The 19,594-nt window shown below is 40.3% G+C and overlaps 1 protein-coding gene across 1 annotated transcript in view; it reads left to right on the top strand.

Annotated features, from left to right (window-relative positions):
- The first annotated feature begins 9,102 nt into the window (after positions 1-9,102).
- ppp1r13ba (protein phosphatase 1, regulatory subunit 13Ba) overlaps positions 9,103-19,594 on the top strand; it is a 143,078-nt gene continuing 132,586 nt past the window's right edge. The window contains exon 1 of the mRNA XM_061986935.1: positions 9,103-9,180. Within this exon, the coding sequence (XP_061842919.1) occupies positions 9,172-9,180 (9 nt within the window). The 5' untranslated portion in view covers positions 9,103-9,171. The remainder of the gene's footprint in view (positions 9,181-19,594) is intronic.

Genomic DNA, 19,594 nt, shown 5'->3' with positions numbered 1-19,594 from the left:
TTCCTGAGGGGCTTCTTTTTAGTAAGGTTCCTGAGGAACTTCTTTTTAGTCAGGTTCCTGAGGGACTTCTTTTAGTGAGGTTCCTGAGGGACTTCTTTTTAGTCAGGTTCCTGAGGGACTTCTTTTTAGTCAGGTTCCTGAGGTACTTCGTTTTAGTCAGGTTCCTGAGGAACTTCTTTTTAGTCAGGTTCCTGAGGGACTTCTTTTTAGTCAGGTTCCTGAGGGACTTCTTTTTAGTCAGGTTCCTGAGGAACTTTGTTTTAGTCAGGTTCCTGAGGGACTTCTTTTTAGTCAGGTTCCTGTGGGACTTCTTTTTAGTCAGGTTTCTGAGGGACTTCTTTTTAGTTAGTTTCCTTGAGGAACTTCTTTTTAGTCAGGTTCCTGAGGTACTTCTTTTTAGTCAGGTTCCTGAGGGACTTCTTTTTAGTCAGGTTCCTGAGGGACTTCTTTTTAGTCAGGTTCCTGAGGAACTTCTTTTTAGTCAGGTTCCTGAGGGACTTCTTTTTAGTCAGGTTTTTGAGGGACTTCTTTTTAGTCAGGTTCCTGATGCACTTCTTTTTAGTCAGGTTCCTGTGGGACTTCTTTTTAGTCAGGTTCCTGAGGGACTTCTTTTTAGTCAGGTTCCTGAGGGACTTCTTTTTAGTCAGGTTCCTGCGGGACTTCTTTTTAGTCAGGTTCCTGAGGAACTTTGTTTTAGTCAGGTTCCTGAGGGACTTCTTTTTAGTCAGGTTCCTGAGGTACTTCTTTTTAGTCAGGTTCCTGTGGGACTTCTTTTTAGTCAGGTTCCTGTGGGACTTCTTTTTAGTCAGGTTTCTGAGGGACTTCTTTTTAGTTAGTTTCCTTGAGGGACTTCTTTTTAGTCAGGTTCCTGAGGTACTTCTTTTTAGTCAGGTTCCTGTGGGACTTCTTTTTAGTCAGGTTCCTGTGGGACTTCTTTTTAGTCAGGTTCCTGAGGGACTTCTTTTTAGTCAGGTTCCTGAGGGACTTCTTTTTAGTCAGGTTCCTGAGGAACTTTGTTTTAGTCAGGTTCTGAGGAACTTCTTTTTAGTCAGGTTCCTGAGGTACTTCTTTTTAGTCAGGTTCCTGAGGGACTTCTTTTTAGTCAGGTTCCTGAGGGACTTCTTTTTAGTCAGGTTCCTGAGGAACTTCTTTTTAGTCAGGTTCCTGAGGGACTTCTTTTTAGTCAGGTTTTTGAGGGACTTCTTTTTAGTCAGGTTCCTGATGCACTTCTTTTTAGTCAGGTTCCTGTGGGACTTCTTTTTAGTCAGGTTCCTGAGGGACTTCTTTTTAGTCAGGTTCCTGAGGGACTTCTTTTTAGTCAGGTTCCTGCGGGACTTCTTTTTAGTCAGGTTCCTGAGGAACTTTGTTTTAGTCAGGTTCCTGAGGGACTTCTTTTTAGTCAGGTTCCTGAGGTACTTCTTTTTAGTCAGGTTCCTGTGGGACTTATTTTTAGTCAGGTTCCTGTGGGACTTCTTTTTAGTCAGGTTCCTGAGGTACTTCTTTTCAGTCAGGCTCCTGAGGGACTTCTTTTTAGTCAGGTTCCTGAGGAACTTTGTTTTAGTCAGGTTCCTGAGGGACTTCTTTTTAGTCAGGTTCCTGAGGAACTTTGTTTTAGTCAGGTTCCTGAGGGACTTCTTTTTAGTCAGGTTCCTGAGGGACTTCTTTTTAGTCAGGTTCCTGATGCACTTCTTTTTAGTCAGGTTCCTGTGGGACTTCTTTTTAGTCAGGTTCCTGGGGGACTTCTTTTTAGTCAGGTTCCTGCGGGACTTCTTTTTAGTCAGGTTCCTGAGGAACTTCTTTTTAGTCAGGTTCCTGAGGTACTTCTTTTTAGTCAGGTTCCTGAGGGACTTCTTTTTAGTCAGGTTCCTGAGGGACTTCTTTTAGTCAGGTTCCTGAGGAACTTTGTTTTAGTCAGGTTCCTGAGGAACTTCTTTTTAGTCAGGTTCCTGAGGAACTTTGTTTTAGTCAGGTTCCTGAGGAACTTCTTTTTAGTCAGGTTCCTGAGGAACTTCTTTTTAGTCAGGTTCCTGAGGTACTTCTTTTTAGTCAGGTTCCTGAGGGACTTCTTTTTAGTCAGGTTTTTGAGGGACTTCTTTTTAGTCAGGTTCCTGAGGGACTTCTTTTTTTTTTTTCTATCAAAAGCATTTATTTGTGTATAAATGTCCCAGGTTGCATTGCCAACAACATCAAGACATGAACGTAACAATCCACATTTTGTATACTTCCACTAAAAAGCAGCGTAAGTGACGTAGTGTCCAAACACAACACATAGCTCCGCCCCCTTCTTAAGTCATGCGCGCTTTGCTTTGGCGACATCCAGTGGACACATTTAGAACAGCAGTTTTTCTTTTTCATACTTCATACTGAGCTAACTTATATCTCACTGGCCAGTTCAAATCTGTCCATAATAGAATTAAAAGAACAGTGTCACAATATTGGAGCGTTTGACGGGATAATAATGGTTTATAGTTGGAAATAGTGATGGGTCCGGCAACATCGACAGTCGCTTTATTGACTGTATCTAAAAAAGATACAAATATATTTTTATTTAAATGAAGATATGAAATAATCCTAAATGAAATACAATGACTTGGTTTATATTATTGTATATACTAGGGCAGGGGTCACCAACGCGGTGCCCGCGGTCACCAGGTAGCCCGTAAGGACCAGATCAGTCGCCCGCTGGCCTGTTCTAAAAATAGCTCAAAGAGCAGCACTTACCAGTGAGCTGCCTCTATTTTTTTAAATTGTATTTATTTACTAGCAAGCTGGTCTCGCTTTGCTTTGACATTTTTAATTCTAAAAGAGACAAAACTCAAATAGAATTTGAAAATCCAAGAAAATATTTTAAAGACTTGGTCTTCACTTGGAATAAGCGGTAGAAAATGGATGGATGGATGGGTCTTCACTTGTTTAAATAAATTCATTTATTTTTTTACTTATTACTTTTAGAAATACAATTTTAGAGAAAAAATACAACCTTACAAATTATTTTAGGATTTTTTAACAAATATACCTTTTAAATTTCTTCCTCTTCTTTCCTGACAATTTAAATCAATGTTCAAGTACATTTTTTTTATTATTATTGTCAAGAATAATAAATATTTTAGCTTCTGGTTTTTTCGACGAAGAATATTTGTGAAATATTTCTTCAAACTTACTATGATTAAAATTCAAAAAAAATATTCTGGCAAATCTAGAAAATCTGTCGAATCAAATGTAAATCTTATTTCAAAGTATTTTGAATTTCTTTTCAAATTTTTGTTCTGGAAAATCTAGAAGAAATACTGATTTGTCTTTGTTAGAAATATAGCTTGGTCCAATTTGTTAAATATTCTAACAAAGTGCAGATTGGATTTTAACCAATTCAAAACATGTCATTAAAATTCTAAAATTTATCTTAATCAGGAAAAATTACTAATTCTTTTTTTAATTTTTTCAAAAAGATTCAAATAAGCTAGTTTTTCCTCTTCTTTTTGTCGGTTGAATTTTGAATTTTAAAGAGTCGAAATTGAAGATAAACTATGTTTCAAAATTTTATTTTAAATTTTTTCGTGTTTTCTCCTCTTTTAAACCGTTCGATTAAGTGTTTTTTTCATCATTTATTCTCTTCAAAAAACCTTCCGTAAAAGGAAAAAAAAAATGTACGACGGAATGACAGACAGAAATACCCATTTTTTTTTATATATATATAAATGTATTTATTTAGCTATTCTTGTTTAAATCACACTTACGTGTAACTTACAAATGACAATATATTTATTTATTTAAGTGTGTATCAAACTGGTAGCCCTTCGCATTAATCAGTACCCAAGAAGTAGTTTTTGGTTTGGTGACCCCTGTACTAGGGCATCAAATCAGTGTCAGTTGAGTCGGTCCATAGGTTGCCTGTAGGGATTTTTAATGTCCAGCAGATGTCAGTATTTAGTGACACAGTATCGACACAGTATCAATACAGTTTTGCAATGTGTCGAAACGCTTCATGACGCCTCATCAACCCATCACTAGTTGGAAATGTCAAGAAAAGCTGTCACGCTGCATGAAAAATAGTCTTGTGTGAGGATTTTTATTAACTTTGGACAAACCGTTTGAATCGAATGAAATGCATACTTATTCATCAAACATACATGTCACACTAACGGTGTTAATATAAACAACTGTTATAAACATGTGACGTAAAGAAAAAACACACTAAAAAACAATGACAAACATTTTTTCGGGAGAATATTCGCACCGCAACACGACATAAACACAACAAAACAAACTCCCAGAATTCCCTGCGGTACATCCTCTTCCGGTGCGCTACAATATGGACGGCACAAACCGGGATATTTAAGAAAATAAGAGCGGAAGGGAGCTTGATAGGCTCAAGAAGGGACAAGCGGTAGAAAAAATGGATGGACGGATGAACAATACCCTCGGTATCGACATTCTCGATATTTGTGTTGACATGAGTTGGGGAGGGGGAATTGTTCCGCCAGCAGGGGGCGCCCTCGCGTCTCCTGTCGTGACTCCAAAAAATGGCTATTTTTTTTAATTTTTTTGGTCGTTTTGAATAAGCCGTGTTTTATTGTTCGTGGGGGTGGAAAGACGTGACGTGACGTGACGTGACAGATGTCACAGGGGTGAGCGGGGACGATGACCCACTTCACAGACCGGAAGTCCGCCAAATGCTCAAATTAATGTTATTTTCTTCCACACACACACACACACACACACACACACACACACACACACACACACACACACACACACACACACACACACACACACACATCCACGCGAGTTTCCGCAGCGGAGATGAAGGACGGAAAGGGGGGAGGGATCGAGAGGGAAGTTGAGCAGCGGGACTTTTTTGCCTTTTCCACGCATGTGATGTCCGTGGGAGCAGAGAAGAGACTTTCAAAGTGATTTCCTAACGGGACGGACGAGCAGCCGGAATGTTGCCGGTGAGTTTCTGCTGATGCACAGCGGATGAGTGGCGGTGGTTTGTGTGTCGTTTGGTGGCAGGTTGAGGACGATACGAAACGATACAGCGTATCGTTATAAAACAATCGCAGTATCTTTTTAAGGAGAGTTTTTGTGTAAAAGTGTGAGAATATCAGACCTCTGTGTGAAAGGAAGATACATCATGTATCACAGGGGTGTCCAGGGATTTGCCTGTTTATTATTTTCACAGAAAACGTCAACAAAAAAAGCAGAAATAAAAGAAAAAGTTGAAATATTACGTCCTTTTTCACAGGAACTTTTTCAATAACTTTCCCTGTCAAATACGCCTTCTTTTTAGGAACTTCTTTTTAGTCAGGTTCCTGAGGGACTTCCTTTTAGTGAGGTTCCCGAGGGACTTTCTTTTAGTCAGGTTCCTGAGGGACTTCTTTTTCGTCAGGTTCCTGAGGGACTTCTTTTTAGGAACTTCTTTTTAGTCAGGTTTCTGAGGGACTTCTTTTTAGTGAGGTTCCTGAGGGACTTCTTTTTAGGAACTTCTTTTTAGTCAGGTTCCTGAGGGACTTCTTTTTAGGAACTTCTTTTTAGTCAGGTTCCTGAGGGACTTGTTTTTCCTCAGGTTCCTGAAGGACTTGTTTTTAGTCAGGTTCCTGAGGGACTTCTTTTTAGTGAGGTTCCTGAGGGACTTCTTTTTAGGAACTTCTTTTTAGTCAGGTTCCTGAGGGACTTGTTTTTCCTCAGGTTCCTGAAGGACTTGTTTTTAGTCAGGTTCCTGAGGGACTTCTTTTTAGGAACTTCTTTTTAGTTAGGTTCCTGAGGGACTTCCTTTTAGTGAGGTTCCCGAGGGACTTTCTTTTAGTCAGGTTCCTGAGGGACTTGTTTTTCCTCAGGTTCCTGAAGGACTTGTTTTTAGTCAGGTTCCTGAGGGACTTCTTTTTAGGAACTTCTTTTTAGTCAGGTTCCTGAGGGACTTCTTTTAGTGAGGTTCCTGAGGGTCTTCTTTTTAGTCAGGTTCCTGAGGGACTTCTTTTTAGTCAGGTTCCTGAGGGACTTCTTTTTTGTCAGGTTCCTAAGGGACTTCTTTTTATTTATTTAGTCAGGTTCCTGAGGAACTTCTGTTTAGTGAGGTTTTAGGGACTTCTTTTTAGTCAGGTTCCTGAGGGACTTCTTTTTAGTGAGGTTCCTGAGGGACTTCTTTTAAGTCAGGTTCCTGAGGGACTTCTTTTTAGTCAGGTTCCTGAGGAACTTTGTTTTAGTCAGGTTCCTGAGGGACTTCTTTTTAGTCAGGTTCCTGAGGTACTTCTTTTTAGTCGGGTTCCTGAGGGACTTCTTTTTAGTCAGGTTCCTGAGGAACTTCTTTTTAGTCAGGTTCCTGAGGTACTTCTTTTCAGTCAGGCTCCTGAGGGACTTCTTTTTAGTCAGGCTCCTGAGGGACTTCTTTTTAGTCAGGTTTCTGAGGGACTTCTTTTTTTCTATCAAAAGCATTTATTTGTGTATAAATGTCCCAGGTTGCATTGCCAACAACATCAAGACATGAACTTAACAATCCACATTTTGTATACTTTCACTAATAAGCAGCGTAAGTGACGTAGTGTCCAAACACAACACATAGCTCCGCCCCTTCTTAAGTCATGCGCACTTTGCTTTGGCGACATCCAGTGGACACATTTAGAACAGCAGGTTTTTTTTCATACTTCATACTGAGCTAATTTATCTCACTGGCCAGTTAAAATCTGTCCATAATAGAATTATAAGAACAGTGTCACAATATTGGAGCGTTTGACGGGATAATAATGGTTTATAGTTGGAAATAGTGATGGGTCCGGCAACATCGACAGTCGCTTTATTGACTGTATCTAAAAAAGATAAAAATATATTTTTATTTAAATGAAGATATGAAATAATCCTAAATGACTTGGTTTATATTATTGTATATACTAGGGCAGGGGTCACCAACGCGGTGCCCGCGGTCACCAGGTAGCCCGTAAGGACCAGATCAGTCGCCCGCTGGCCTGTTCTAAAAATAACTCAAAGAGCAGCACTTACCAGTGAGCTGCCTCTATTTTTTTAAATTGTATTTATTTACTAGCAAGCTGGTCTCGCTTTGCTCGACATTTTTCAATTCTAAAAGAGACAAAACTCAAATAGAATTTGAAAATCCAAGAAAATATTTTAAAGACTTGGTCTTCACTTGGAATAAGCGGTAGAAAATGGATGGATGGATGGGTCTTCACTTGTTTAAATAAATTCATTTATTTTTTTACTTATTACTTTTAGAAATACAATTTTAGAGAAAAAATACAACCTTAAAAATGATTTTAGGATTTTTTTTTAACAAATATACCTTTTAAATTTCTTCCTCTTCTTTCCTGACAATTTAAATCAATGTTCAAGTAAAAAAAATTTTTTTTTTTTATTGTAAAGAATAATAAATATTTTAGCTTCTGGTTTTTCGACGAAGAATATTTGTGAAATATTTCTTCAAACTTACTATGATTAAAATTCAAAAAAAATTATTCTGGCAAATCTAGAAAATCTGTCGAATCAAATTTAAATCTTATTTCAAAGTATTTTGAATTTCTTTTCAAATTTTTGTTCTGGAAAATCGAGAAGAAATACTGATTTGTCTTTGTTAGAAATATAGCTTGGTCCAATTTGTTAAATATTCTAACAAAGTGCAGATTGGATTTTAACCAATTTAAAAACATGTCATCAAAATTCTAAAATGTATCTTAATCAGGAAAAATTACTAATTCTTTTTTTAATTTTTTCAAAAAGATTCAAATGAGCTAGTTTTTCCTCTTCTTTTTGTCGGTTGAATTTTGAATTTTAAAGAGTCGAAATTGAAGATAAACTATGTTTCAAAATTTTATTTTAATTTTTTTCCTGTTTTCTCCTCTTTTAAACCGTTCGATTAAGTGGTTTTTTCATCATTTATTCTCTACAAAAAACCTTCCGTAAAAGGGAAAAAAAAATGTACGACGGAATGACGGACAGAAATACCCAATTTTTTTATATATATAAATGTATTTATTTAGCTATTCTTGTTTAAATCACACTTACGTGTAACTTACAAATGACAATATATTTATTTATTTAAGTGTGTATCAAACTGGTAGCCCTTCGCATTAATCAGTACCCAAGAAGTAGTTTTTGGTTTGGTGACCCCTGTACTAGGGCATCAAATCAGTGTCAGTTGAGTCGGTCCATAGGTTGCCTGTAGGGATTTTTAATGTCCAGCAGATGTCAGTATTTAGTGACACAGTATCGACACAGTATCAATACAGTTTTGCAATGTGTCGAAACGCTTCATGACGCCTCATCAACCCATCACTAGTTGGAAATGTCAAGAAAAGCTGTCACGCTGCATGGAAAATAGTCGTGTGTGAGGATTTTATTAATTTTGGACAAACCGTTTTAATTGAATGAAACGCGTACTTATTCATCAAACATACATGTCACACTAACGGTGTTAATATAAACAACTGTTATAAACATGTGACGTAAAGGAAAAACACACTAAAAAACAATGAAAAAACATTTTTTTCGGGAGAATATTCGCACCGCAACACGACATAAACACAACAAAACAAACTCCCAGAATTCCCTGCGGCACATCCTCTTCCGGTGCGCTCCAATATGGACAGCACAAACCGGGATATTTAAAAAAATAAGAGCGGAAGAGAGGGACAAGCGGTAAAAAAAAATGGATGGACGGATGAACAATACCCTCGGTATCGACATTCTCGATATTTGTGTCGACAGGAGTTGGGGAGGGGGGAATTGTTCCGGCTTCATTCCGCCAGCAGGGGGCGCCCTCGCGTCTCCTGTCGTGACTCCAAAAAATGGCTATTTTTTTTATTTTTTTATTTTTTTGGTCGTTTTGAATAAGCCGTGTTTTATTGTTCGTGGGGGTGGAGAGACGTGACGTGACGTGACGTGACGTGACAGATGTCACAGGGGTGAGCGGGGACGATGACCCACTTCACAGACCGGAAGTCCGCCAAATGCTCAAATTAATGTTATTTTCTTCCACACACACACACACACACACACACACACATCCACGCGAGTTTCCGCAGCGGAGATGAAGGACGGAAAGGGGGGAGGGATCGAGAGGGAAGTTGAGCAGCGGGACTTTTTTGCTTTTTCCACGCATGTGATGTCCGTGGGAGCAGAGAAGAGACTTTCAAAGTGATTTCCTAACGGGACGGACGAGCAGCCGGAATGTTGCCGGTGAGTTTCTCCTGATGCACAGCGGATGAGTGGCGGTGGTTTGTGTGTGTGTCGTTTGAGGACGTTTGGCGATACCAAACGATACTGTATCGTTTGGTATCGTTATAAAACAATCGCAGTATCTTTTTAAGGAGAGTTTTTGTATAAAAGTGTGAGAATATCAGACCTCTGTGTGAAAGGAAGATACATCATGTATCACAGGGGTGTCCAGGGATTTGCCTGTTTATTATTTTCACAGAAAACGTCAACAAAAAAAGCAGAAATAAAAGAAAAAGTTGAAATATTACGTCCTTTTTCACAGGAACTTTTTCAATAACTTTCCCTGTCAAATACGCCTTCTTTTTAGTCAGGTTCCTGAGGGACTTCTTTTTAGTCAGGTTCCTGAGGGACTTCTTTTTAGTCAGGTTCCTGAGGAACTTCTTTTTAGTCAGGTTCCTGAGGGACTTCTTTTTAGGAACTTCTTTTTAGTTAAGTTCCTGAGGGACTTCTTTTTAGTCAGGTTCCTGAGGGACTTCTTTTTAGTCAGGTTCCTGAGGGACTTCTTTTTCGTCAGGTTCCTGAGGGACTTCTTTTTAGTCAGGTTCCCGAGGAACTTCCTTTTAGTCAGGTTCCTGGGGGACTTCTTTTTCGTCAGGTTCCCGAGGAACTTCCTTTTAGTCAGGTTCCTGGGGGACTTCTTTTTCGTCAGGTTCCTGAGGGACTTCTTTTTAGTCAGGTTCCTGTGGGACTTCTTTTTAGTCAGGTTCCTGAGGGACTTGTTTTTTGTCAGGTTCCTGAGGGACTTGTTTTTTGTCAGGTTCCTGAGGGACTTCTTTTTATTTATTTAGTCAGGTTCCTGAGGAACTTCTGTTTAGTGAGGTTTTAGGGACTTCATTTTAGTCAGGTTCCTGAGGGGCTTCTTTTTAGTCAGGTTCCTGAGGGGCTTCTTTTTAGTCAGGTTCCTGAGGGACTTCTTTTAGTGAGGTTCCTGAGGGACTTCTTTTTAGTCAGGTTCCTGAGGGACTTCTTTTTAGTCAGGTTCCTGAGGAACTTCTTTTTAGTCAGGTTCCTGAGGGACTGTTTTTAGTGAGGTTCCTGAGGGACTTATTTTAGTCAGGTTCCTGAGGAACTTTGTTTTAGTCAGGTTCCTGAGGAACTTTGTTTTAGTCAGGTTCCTGAGGGACTTCTTTTTAGTCAGGTTCCTGAGGGACTTCTTTTTAGTCAGGTTCCTGAGGGACTTCTTTTTAGTCAGGTTCCTGAGGGACTTCTTTATCGCCAGGTTCCTGAGGGACTTCTTTTTCGTCAGGTTCCTGAGGGACTTCTTTTTAGTGAGGTTTTAGGGACTTCTTTTTAGTCAGGTTCCTGAGGGACTTCTTTTAGTGAGGTTCCTGAGGGACTTCTTTTTAGTCTGACAAAGTTTTTAGTCAGGTTCCTGAGGGACTTCTTTTTAGTCAGGTTTTTGAGGGACTTCTTTTTAGTGAGGTTCCTGAGGGACTTCTTTTAGTCAGGTTCCTGAGGAACTTTGTTTTAGTCAGGTTCCTGAGGAACTTTGTTTTAGTCAGGTTCCTGAGGAACTTTGTTTTAGTCAGGTTCCTGAGGGACTTCTTTTTAGTCAGGTTCCTGAGGAACTTTGTTTTAGTCAGGTTCCTGAGGGACTTCTTTTTAGTCAGGTTCCTGATGCACTTCTTTTTAGTCAGGTTCCTGTGGGACTTCTTTTTAGTCAGGTTCCTGAGGGACTTCTTTTTAGTCAGGTTCCTGAGGGACTTCTTTTTAGTCAGGTTCCTGCGGGACTTCTTTTTAGTCAGGTTCCTGAGGAACTTTGTTTTAGTCAGGTTCCTGAGGGACTTCTTTTTAGTGAGGTTCCTGAGGGACTTCTTTTTAGTCAGGTTTTTGAGGGACTTCTTTTTAGTGAGGTTCCTGAGGAACTTTGTTTTAGTCAGGTTCCGAGGAACTTCTTTTTAGTCAGGTTCCTGAGGTACTTCTTTTTAGTCAGGTTCCTGAGGTACTTCTTTTTAGTCAGGTTCCTGAGGCACTTCTTTTTAGTCAGGTTCCTGTGGGACTTCTTTTTAGTCAGGTTTTTGAGGGACTTCTTTTTAGTCAGGTTCCTGATGCACTTCTTTTTAGTCAGGTTCCTGAGGAACTTTGTTTTAGTCAGGTTCCTGAGGAACTTCTTTTTAGTCAGGTTCCTGAGGTACTTCTTTTTAGTGAGGTTCCTGAGGCACTTCTTTTTAGTCAGGTTCCTGAGGGACTTCTTTTTAGTCAGGTTTTTGAGGGACTTCTTTTTAGTCAGGTTCCTGAGGGACTTCTTTTAGTCAGGTTCCTGAGGAACTTCTTTTTAGTCAGGTTCCTGAGGGACTTCTTTTTTGTCAGGTTCCTGAGGGACTTCTGTTTAGTGAGGTTTTAGGGACTTCTTTTTAGTCAGGTTCCTGAGGTACTTTTTTTTAGTCAGGTTCCTGAGGAACTTCTTTTTAGTCAGGTTTTTGAGGGACTTCTTTTTAGTGAGGTTCCTGAGGGACTTCTTTTAGTCAGGTTCCTGAGGGACTTCTTTTTAGTCAGGTTCCTGATGCACTTCTTTTTAGTCAGGTTCCTGTGGGACTTCTTTTTAGTCAGGTTTCTGAGGGACTTCTTTTTAGTCAGGTTTTTGAGCGACTTCTTTTTAGTCAGGTTCCTGATGCACTTCTTTTTAGTCAGGTTCCTGAGGAACTTTGTTTTAGTCAGGTTCCTGAGGTACTTCTTTTTAGTCAGGTTCCTGAGGTACTTCTTTTTAGTCAGGTTCCTGAGGGACTTCTTTTTAGTCAGGTTCCTGAGGAACTTTGTTTTAGTCAGGTTCTGAGGAACTTCTTTTTAGTCAGGTTCCTGAGGGACTTCTTTTTAGTCAGGTTCCTGATGCACTTCTTTTTAGTCAGGTTCCTGAGGGACTTCTTTTTAGTCAGGTTCCTGTGGGACTTCTTTTTAGTCAGGTTTCTGAGGGACTTCTTTTTAGTCAGGTTTTTGAGCGACTTCTTTTTAGTCAGGTTCCTGATGCACTTCTTTTTAGTCAGGTTCCTGAGGAACTTTGTTTTAGTCAGGTTCTGAGGAACTTCTTTTTAGTCAGGTTCCTGAGGTACTTCTTTTTAGTCAGGTTCCTGAGGTACTTCTTTTTAGTCAGGTTCCTGAGGGACTTCTTTTTAGTCAGGTTCCTGAGGAACTTTGTTTTAGTCAGGTTCCTGAGGAACTTTGTTTTAGTCAGGTTCTGAGGAACTTCTTTTTAGTCAGGTTCCTGAGGGACTTCTTTTTAGTCAGGTTCCTGATGCACTTCTTTTTAGTCAGGTTCCTGAGGGACTTCTTTTTAGTCAGGTTCCTGTGGGACTTCTTTTTAGTCAGGTTTCTGAGGGACTTCTTTTTAGTCAGGTTTTTGAGCGACTTCTTTTTAGTCAGGTTCCTGATGCACTTCTTTTTAGTCAGGTTCCTGAGGAACTTTGTTTTAGTCAGGTTCTGAGGAACTTCTTTTTAGTCAGGTTCCTGAGGTACTTCTTTTTAGTCAGGTTCCTGAGGAACTTCTTTTTAGTCAGGTTCCTGAGGGACTTCTTTTTAGTCAGGTTCCTGAGGGACTTCTTTTTAGTCAGGTTCCTGAGGGACTGTTTTTAGTGAGGTTCCTGAGGGACTTATTTTAGTCAGGTTCCTGAGGAACTTTGTTTTAGTCAGGTTCCTGAGGAACTTTGTTTTAGTCAGGTTCCTGAGGGACTTCTTTTTAGTCAGGTTCCTGAGGGACTTCTTTTTAGTCAGGTTCCTGAGGGACTTCTTTTTAGTCAGGTTCCTGAGGGACTTCTTTATCGCCAGGTTCCTGAGGGACTTCTTTTTCGTCAGGTTCCTGAGGGACTTCTTTTTAGTGAGGTTTTAGGGACTTCTTTTTAGTCAGGTTCCTGAGGGACTTCTTTTAGTGAGGTTCCTGAGGGACTTCTTTTTAGTCTGACAAAGTTTTTAGTCAGGTTCCTGAGGGACTTCTTTTTAGTCAGGTTTTTGAGGGACTTCTTTTTAGTGAGGTTCCTGAGGGACTTCTTTTAGTCAGGTTCCTGAGGAACTTTGTTTTAGTCAGGTTCCTGAGGAACTTTGTTTTAGTCAGGTTCCTGAGGAACTTTGTTTTAGTCAGGTTCCTGAGGGACTTCTTTTTAGTCAGGTTCCTGAGGAACTTTGTTTTAGTCAGGTTCCTGAGGGACTTCTTTTTAGTCAGGTTCCTGATGCACTTCTTTTTAGTCAGGTTCCTGTGGGACTTCTTTTTAGTCAGGTTCCTGAGGGACTTCTTTTTAGTCAGGTTCCTGAGGGACTTCTTTTTAGTCAGGTTCCTGCGGGACTTCTTTTTAGTCAGGTTCCTGAGGAACTTTGTTTTAGTCAGGTTCCTGAGGGACTTCTTTTTAGTGAGGTTCCTGAGGGACTTCTTTTTAGTCAGGTTTTTGAGGGACTTCTTTTTAGTGAGGTTCCTGAGGAACTTTGTTTTAGTCAGGTTCCGAGGAACTTCTTTTTAGTCAGGTTCCTGAGGTACTTCTTTTTAGTCAGGTTCCTGAGGTACTTCTTTTTAGTCAGGTTCCTGAGGCACTTCTTTTTAGTCAGGTTCCTGTGGGACTTCTTTTTAGTCAGGTTTTTGAGGGACTTCTTTTTAGTCAGGTTCCTGATGCACTTCTTTTTAGTCAGGTTCCTGAGGAACTTTGTTTTAGTCAGGTTCCTGAGGAACTTCTTTTTAGTCAGGTTCCTGAGGTACTTCTTTTTAGTGAGGTTCCTGAGGCACTTCTTTTTAGTCAGGTTCCTGAGGGACTTCTTTTTAGTCAGGTTTTTGAGGGACTTCTTTTTAGTCAGGTTCCTGAGGGACTTCTTTTAGTCAGGTTCCTGAGGAACTTCTTTTTAGTCAGGTTCCTGAGGGACTTCTTTTTTGTCAGGTTCCTGAGGGACTTCTGTTTAGTGAGGTTTTAGGGACTTCTTTTTAGTCAGGTTCCTGAGGTACTTTTTTTAGTCAGGTTCCTGAGGAACTTCTTTTTAGTCAGGTTTTTGAGGGACTTCTTTTTAGTGAGGTTCCTGAGGGACTTCTTTTAGTCAGGTTCCTGAGGGACTTCTTTTTAGTCAGGTTCCTGATGCACTTCTTTTTAGTCAGGTTCCTGTGGGACTTCTTTTTAGTCAGGTTTCTGAGGGACTTCTTTTTAGTCAGGTTTTTGAGCGACTTCTTTTTAGTCAGGTTCCTGATGCACTTCTTTTTAGTCAGGTTCCTGAGGAACTTTGTTTTAGTCAGGTTCTGAGGAACTTCTTTTTAGTCAGGTTCCTGAGGTACTTCTTTTTAGTCAGGTTCCTGAGGTACTTCTTTTTAGTCAGGTTCCTGAGGGACTTCTTTTTAGTCAGGTTCCTGAGGAACTTTGTTTTAGTCAGGTTCTGAGGAACTTCTTTTTAGTCAGGTTCCTGAGGGACTTCTTTTTAGTCAGGTTCCTGATGCACTTCTTTTTAGTCAGGTTCCTGAGGGACTTCTTTTTAGTCAGGTTCCTGTGGGACTTCTTTTTAGTCAGGTTTCTGAGGGACTTCTTTTTAGTCAGGTTTTTGAGCGACTTCTTTTTAGTCAGGTTCCTGATGCACTTCTTTTTAGTCAGGTTCCTGAGGAACTTTGTTTTAGTCAGGTTCTGAGGAACTTCTTTTTAGTCAGGTTCCTGAGGTACTTCTTTTTAGTCAGGTTCCTGAGGTACTTCTTTTTAGTCAGGTTCCTGAGGGACTTCTTTTTAGTCAGGTTCCTGAGGAACTTTGTTTTAGTCAGGTTCCTGAGGAACTTTGTTTTAGTCAGGTTCTGAGGAACTTCTTTTTAGTCAGGTTCCTGAGGGACTTCTTTTTAGTCAGGTTCCTGATGCACTTCTTTTTAGTCAGGTTCCTGAGGGACTTCTTTTTAGTCAGGTTCCTGTGGGACTTCTTTTTAGTCAGGTTTCTGAGGGACTTCTTTTTAGTCAGGTTTTTGAGCGACTTCTTTTTAGTCAGGTTCCTGATGCATTTCTTTTTAGTCAGGTTCCTGAGGAACTTTGTTTTAGTCAGGTTCTGAGGAACTTCTTTTTAGTCAGGTTCCTGAGGTACTTCTTTTTAGTCAGGTTCCTGAGGAACTTCTTTTTAGTCAGGTTCCTGAGGGACTTCTTTTTAGTCAGGTTCCTGAGGGACTTCTTTTTAGTCAGGTTCCTGAGGGACTGTTTTTAGTGAGGTTCCTGAGGGACTTATTTTAGTCAGGTTCCTGAGGAACTTTGTTTTAGTCAGGTTCCTGAGGAACTTTGTTTTAGTCAGGTTCCTGAGGGACTTCTTTTTAGTCAGGTTCCTGAGGGACTTCTTTTTAGTCAGGTTCCTGAGGGACTTCTTTTTAGTCAGGTTCCTGAGGGACTTTGTTTTAGTCAGGTTCCTGAGGAACTTTGTTTTAGTCAGGTTCCTGAGGGACTTCTTTTTAGTCAGGTTCCTGAGGGACTTCTTTTTCGTCAGGTTCCTGAGGGACTTCTTTTTAGTGAGGTTTTAGGGACTTCTTTTTAGTCAGGTTCCTGAGGGACTTCTTTTAGTGAGGTTCCTGAGGGACTTCTTTTTAGTCTGACAAAGTTTTTAGTCAGGTTCCTGAGGGACTTCTTTTTAGTCAGGTTTTTGAGGGACTTCTTTTTAGTGAGGTTCCTGAGGGACTTCTTTTAGTCAGGTTCCTGAGGAACTTTGTTTTAGTCAGGTTCCTGAGGAACTTTGTTTTAGTCAGGTTCCTGAGGAACTTTGTTTTAGTCAGGTTCCTGAGGGACTTCTTTTTAGTCAGGTTCCTGAGGAACTTTGTTTTAGTCAGGTTCCTGAGGGACTTCTTTTTAGTCAGGTTCCTGATGCACTTCTTTTTAGTCAGGTTCCTGTGGGACTTCTTTTTAGTCAGGTTCCTGAGGGACTTCTTTTTAGTCAGGTTCCTGAGGGACTTCTTTTTAGTCAGGTTCCTGCGGGACTTCTTTTTAGTCAGGTTCCTGAGGAACTTTGTTTTAGTCAGGTTCCTGAGGGACTTCTTTTTAGTGAGGTTCCTGAGGGACTTCTTTTTAGTCAGGTTTTTGAGGGACTTCTTTTTAGTGAGGTTCCTGAGGAACTTTGTTTTAGTCAGGTTCCGAGGAACTTCTTTTTAGTCAGGTTCCTGAGGTACTTCTTTTTAGTCAGGTTCCTGAGGTACTTCTTTTTAGTCAGGTTCCTGAGGCACTTCTTTTTAGTCAGGTTCCTGTGGGACTTCTTTTTAGTCAGGTTTTTGAGGGACTTCTTTTTAGTCAGGTTCCTGATGCACTTCTTTTTAGTCAGGTTCCTGAGGAACTTTGTTTTAGTCAGGTTCCTGAGGAACTTCTTTTTAGTCAGGTTCCTGAGGTACTTCTTTTTAGTGAGGTTCCTGAGGCACTTCTTTTTAGTCAGGTTCCTGAGGGACTTCTTTTTAGTCAGGTTTTTGAGGGACTTCTTTTTAGTCAGGTTCCTGAGGGACTTTTTTTAGTCAGGTTCCTGAGGAACTTCTTTTTAGTCAGGTTCCTGAGGGACTTCTTTTTTGTCAGGTTCCTGAGGGACTTCTGTTTAGTGAGGTTTTAGGGACTTCTTTTTAGTCAGGTTCCTGAGGTACTTTTTTTTAGTCAGGTTCCTGAGGAACTTCTTTTTAGTCAGGTTTTTGAGGGACTTCTTTTTAGTGAGGTTCCTGAGGGACTTCTTTTAGTCAGGTTCCTGAGGGACTTCTTTTTAGTCAGGTTCCTGATGCACTTCTTTTTAGTCAGGTTCCTGTGGGACTTCTTTTTAGTCAGGTTTCTGAGGGACTTCTTTTTAGTCAGGTTTTTGAGCGACTTCTTTTTAGTCAGGTTCCTGATGCACTTCTTTTTAGTCAGGTTCCTGAGGAACTTTGTTTTAGTCAGGTTCTGAGGAACTTCTTTTTAGTCAGGTTCCTGAGGTACTTCTTTTTAGTCAGGTTCCTGAGGTACTTCTTTTTAGTCAGGTTCCTGAGGGACTTCTTTTTAGTCAGGTTCCTGAGGAACTTTGTTTTAGTCAGGTTCCTGAGGAACTTTGTTTTAGTCAGGTTCTGAGGAACTTCTTTTTAGTCAGGTTCCTGAGGGACTTCTTTTTAGTCAGGTTCCTGATGCACTTCTTTTTAGTCAGGTTCCTTAGGGACTTCTTTTTAGTCAGGTTCCTGTGGGACTTCTTTTTAGTCAGGTTTCTGAGGGACTTCTTTTTAGTCAGGTTTTTGAGCGACTTCTTTTTAGTCAGGTTCCTGATGCACTTCTTTTTAGTCAGGTTCCTGAGGAACTTTGTTTTAGTCAGGTTCTGAGGAACTTCTTTTTAGTCAGGTTCCTGAGGTACTTCTTTTTAGTCAGGTTCCTGAGGTACTTCTTTTTAGTCAGGTTCCTGAGGGACTTCTTTTTAGTCAGGTTCCTGAGGAACTTTGTTTTAGTCAGGTTCCTGAGGAACTTTGTTTTAGTCAGGTTCTGAGGAACTTCTTTTTAGTCAGGTTCCTGAGGGACTTCTTTTTAGTCAGGTTCCTGATGCACTTCTTTTTAGTCAGGTTCCTGAGGGACTTCTTTTTAGTCAGGTTCCTGTGGGACTTCTTTTTAGTCAGGTTTCTGAGGGACTTCTTTTTAGTCAGGTTTTTGAGCGACTTCTTTTTAGTCAGGTTCCTGATGCACTTCTTTTTAGTCAGGTTCCTGAGGAACTTTGTTTTAGTCAGGTTCTGAGGAACTTCTTTTTAGTCAGGTTCCTGAGGTACTTCTTTTTAGTCAGGTTCCTGAGGAACTTCTTTTTAGTCAGGTTCCTGAGGGACTTGTTTTTAGTCAGGTTCCTGAGGAACTTCTTTTTAGTCAGGTTCCTGAGGTACTTCTTTTTAGTCAGGTTCCTGATGCACTTCTTTTTAGTCAGGTTCCTGAGGAACTTTGTTTTAGTCAGGTTCCTGAGGAACTTTGTTTTAGTCAGGTTCTGAGGAACTTCTTTTTAGTCAGGTTCCTGAGGGACTTCTTTTTAGTCAGGTTCCTGATGCACTTCTTTTTAGTCAGGTTCCTGAGGGACTTCTTTTTAGTCAGGTTCCTGAGGAACTTCTTTTTAGTCAGGTTCCTGAGGAACTTCTTTTTAGTCAGGTTCCTGAGGTACTTCTTTTTAGTCAGGTTCCTGAGGGACTTCTTTTTAGTCAGGTTCCTGAGGAACTTTGTTTTAGTCAGGTTCCTGAGGAACTTTGTTTTAGTCAGGTTCTGAGGAACTTCTTTTTAGTCAGGTTCCTGAGGGACTTCTTTTTAGTCAGGTTCCTGATGCACTTCTTTTTAGTCAGGTTCCTGAGGGACTTCTTTTTAGTCAGGTTCCTGTGGGACTTCTTTTTAGTCAGGTTTCTGAGGGACTTCTTTTTAGTCAGGTTTTTGAGCGACTTCTTTTTAGTCAGGTTCCTGATGCACTTCTTTTTAGTCAGGTTCCTGAGGAACTTTGTTTTAGTCAGGTTCTGAGGAACTTCTTTTTAGTCAGGTTCCTGAGGTACTTCTTTTTAGTCAGGTTCCTGAGGAACTTCTTTTTAGTCAGGTTCCTGAGGGACTTGTTTTTAGTCAGGTTCCTGAGGAACTTCTTTTTAGTCAGGTTCCTGAGGTACTTCTTTTTAGTCAGGTTCCTGATGCACTTCTTTTTAGTCAGGTTCCTGAGGAACTTTGTTTTAGTCAGGTTCCTGAGGAACTTTGTTTTAGTCAGGTTCTGAGGAACTTCTTTTTAGTCAGGTTCCTGAGGGACTTCTTTTTAGTCAGGTTCCTGATGCACTTCTTTTTAGTCAGGTTCCTGAGGGACTTCTTTTTAGTCAGGTTCCTGAGGAACTTCTTTTTAGTCAGGTTCCTGAGGAACTTCTTTTTAGTCAGGTTCCTGAGGAACTTCTTTTTAGTCAGGTTCCTGAGGGACTTCTTTTTTGTCAGGTTCCTGAGGGACTTCTGTTTAGTGAGGTTTTAGGGACTTCTTTTTAGTCAGGTTCCTGAGGTACTTTTTTTTAGTCAGGTTCCTGAGGAACTTCTTTTTAGTCAGGTTTTTGAGGGACTTCTTTTTAGTGAGGTTCCTGAGGGACTTCTTTTAGTCAGGTTCCTGAGGGACTTCTTTTTAGTCAGGTTCCTGATGCACTTCTTTTTAGTCAGGTTCCTGTGGGACTTCTTTTTAGTCAGGTTTCTGAGGGACTTCTTTTTAGTCAGGTTTTTGAGCGACTTCTTTTTAGTCAGGTTCCTGATGCACTTCTTTTTAGTCAGGTTCCTGAGGAACTTTGTTTTAGTCAGGTTCTGAGGAACTTCTTTTTAGTCAGGTTCCTGAGGTACTTCTTTTTAGTCAGGTTCCTGAGGTACTTCTTTTTAGTCAGGTTCCTGAGGGACTTCTTTTTAGTCAGGTTCCTGAGGAACTTTGTTTTAGTCAGGTTCCTGAGGAACTTTGTTTTAGTCAGGTTCTGAGGAACTTCTTTTTAGTCAGGTTCCTG

This window comes from Nerophis lumbriciformis, linkage group LG26 (assembly GCF_033978685.3).
Source record: "Nerophis lumbriciformis linkage group LG26, RoL_Nlum_v2.1, whole genome shotgun sequence".
NCBI classification, from domain to species: Eukaryota; Metazoa; Chordata; class Actinopteri; order Syngnathiformes; family Syngnathidae; genus Nerophis; species Nerophis lumbriciformis.
The sequence above is the reverse complement of the archived record's forward strand: the minus strand, read 5'-3'. Positions and strand labels throughout refer to the sequence as shown.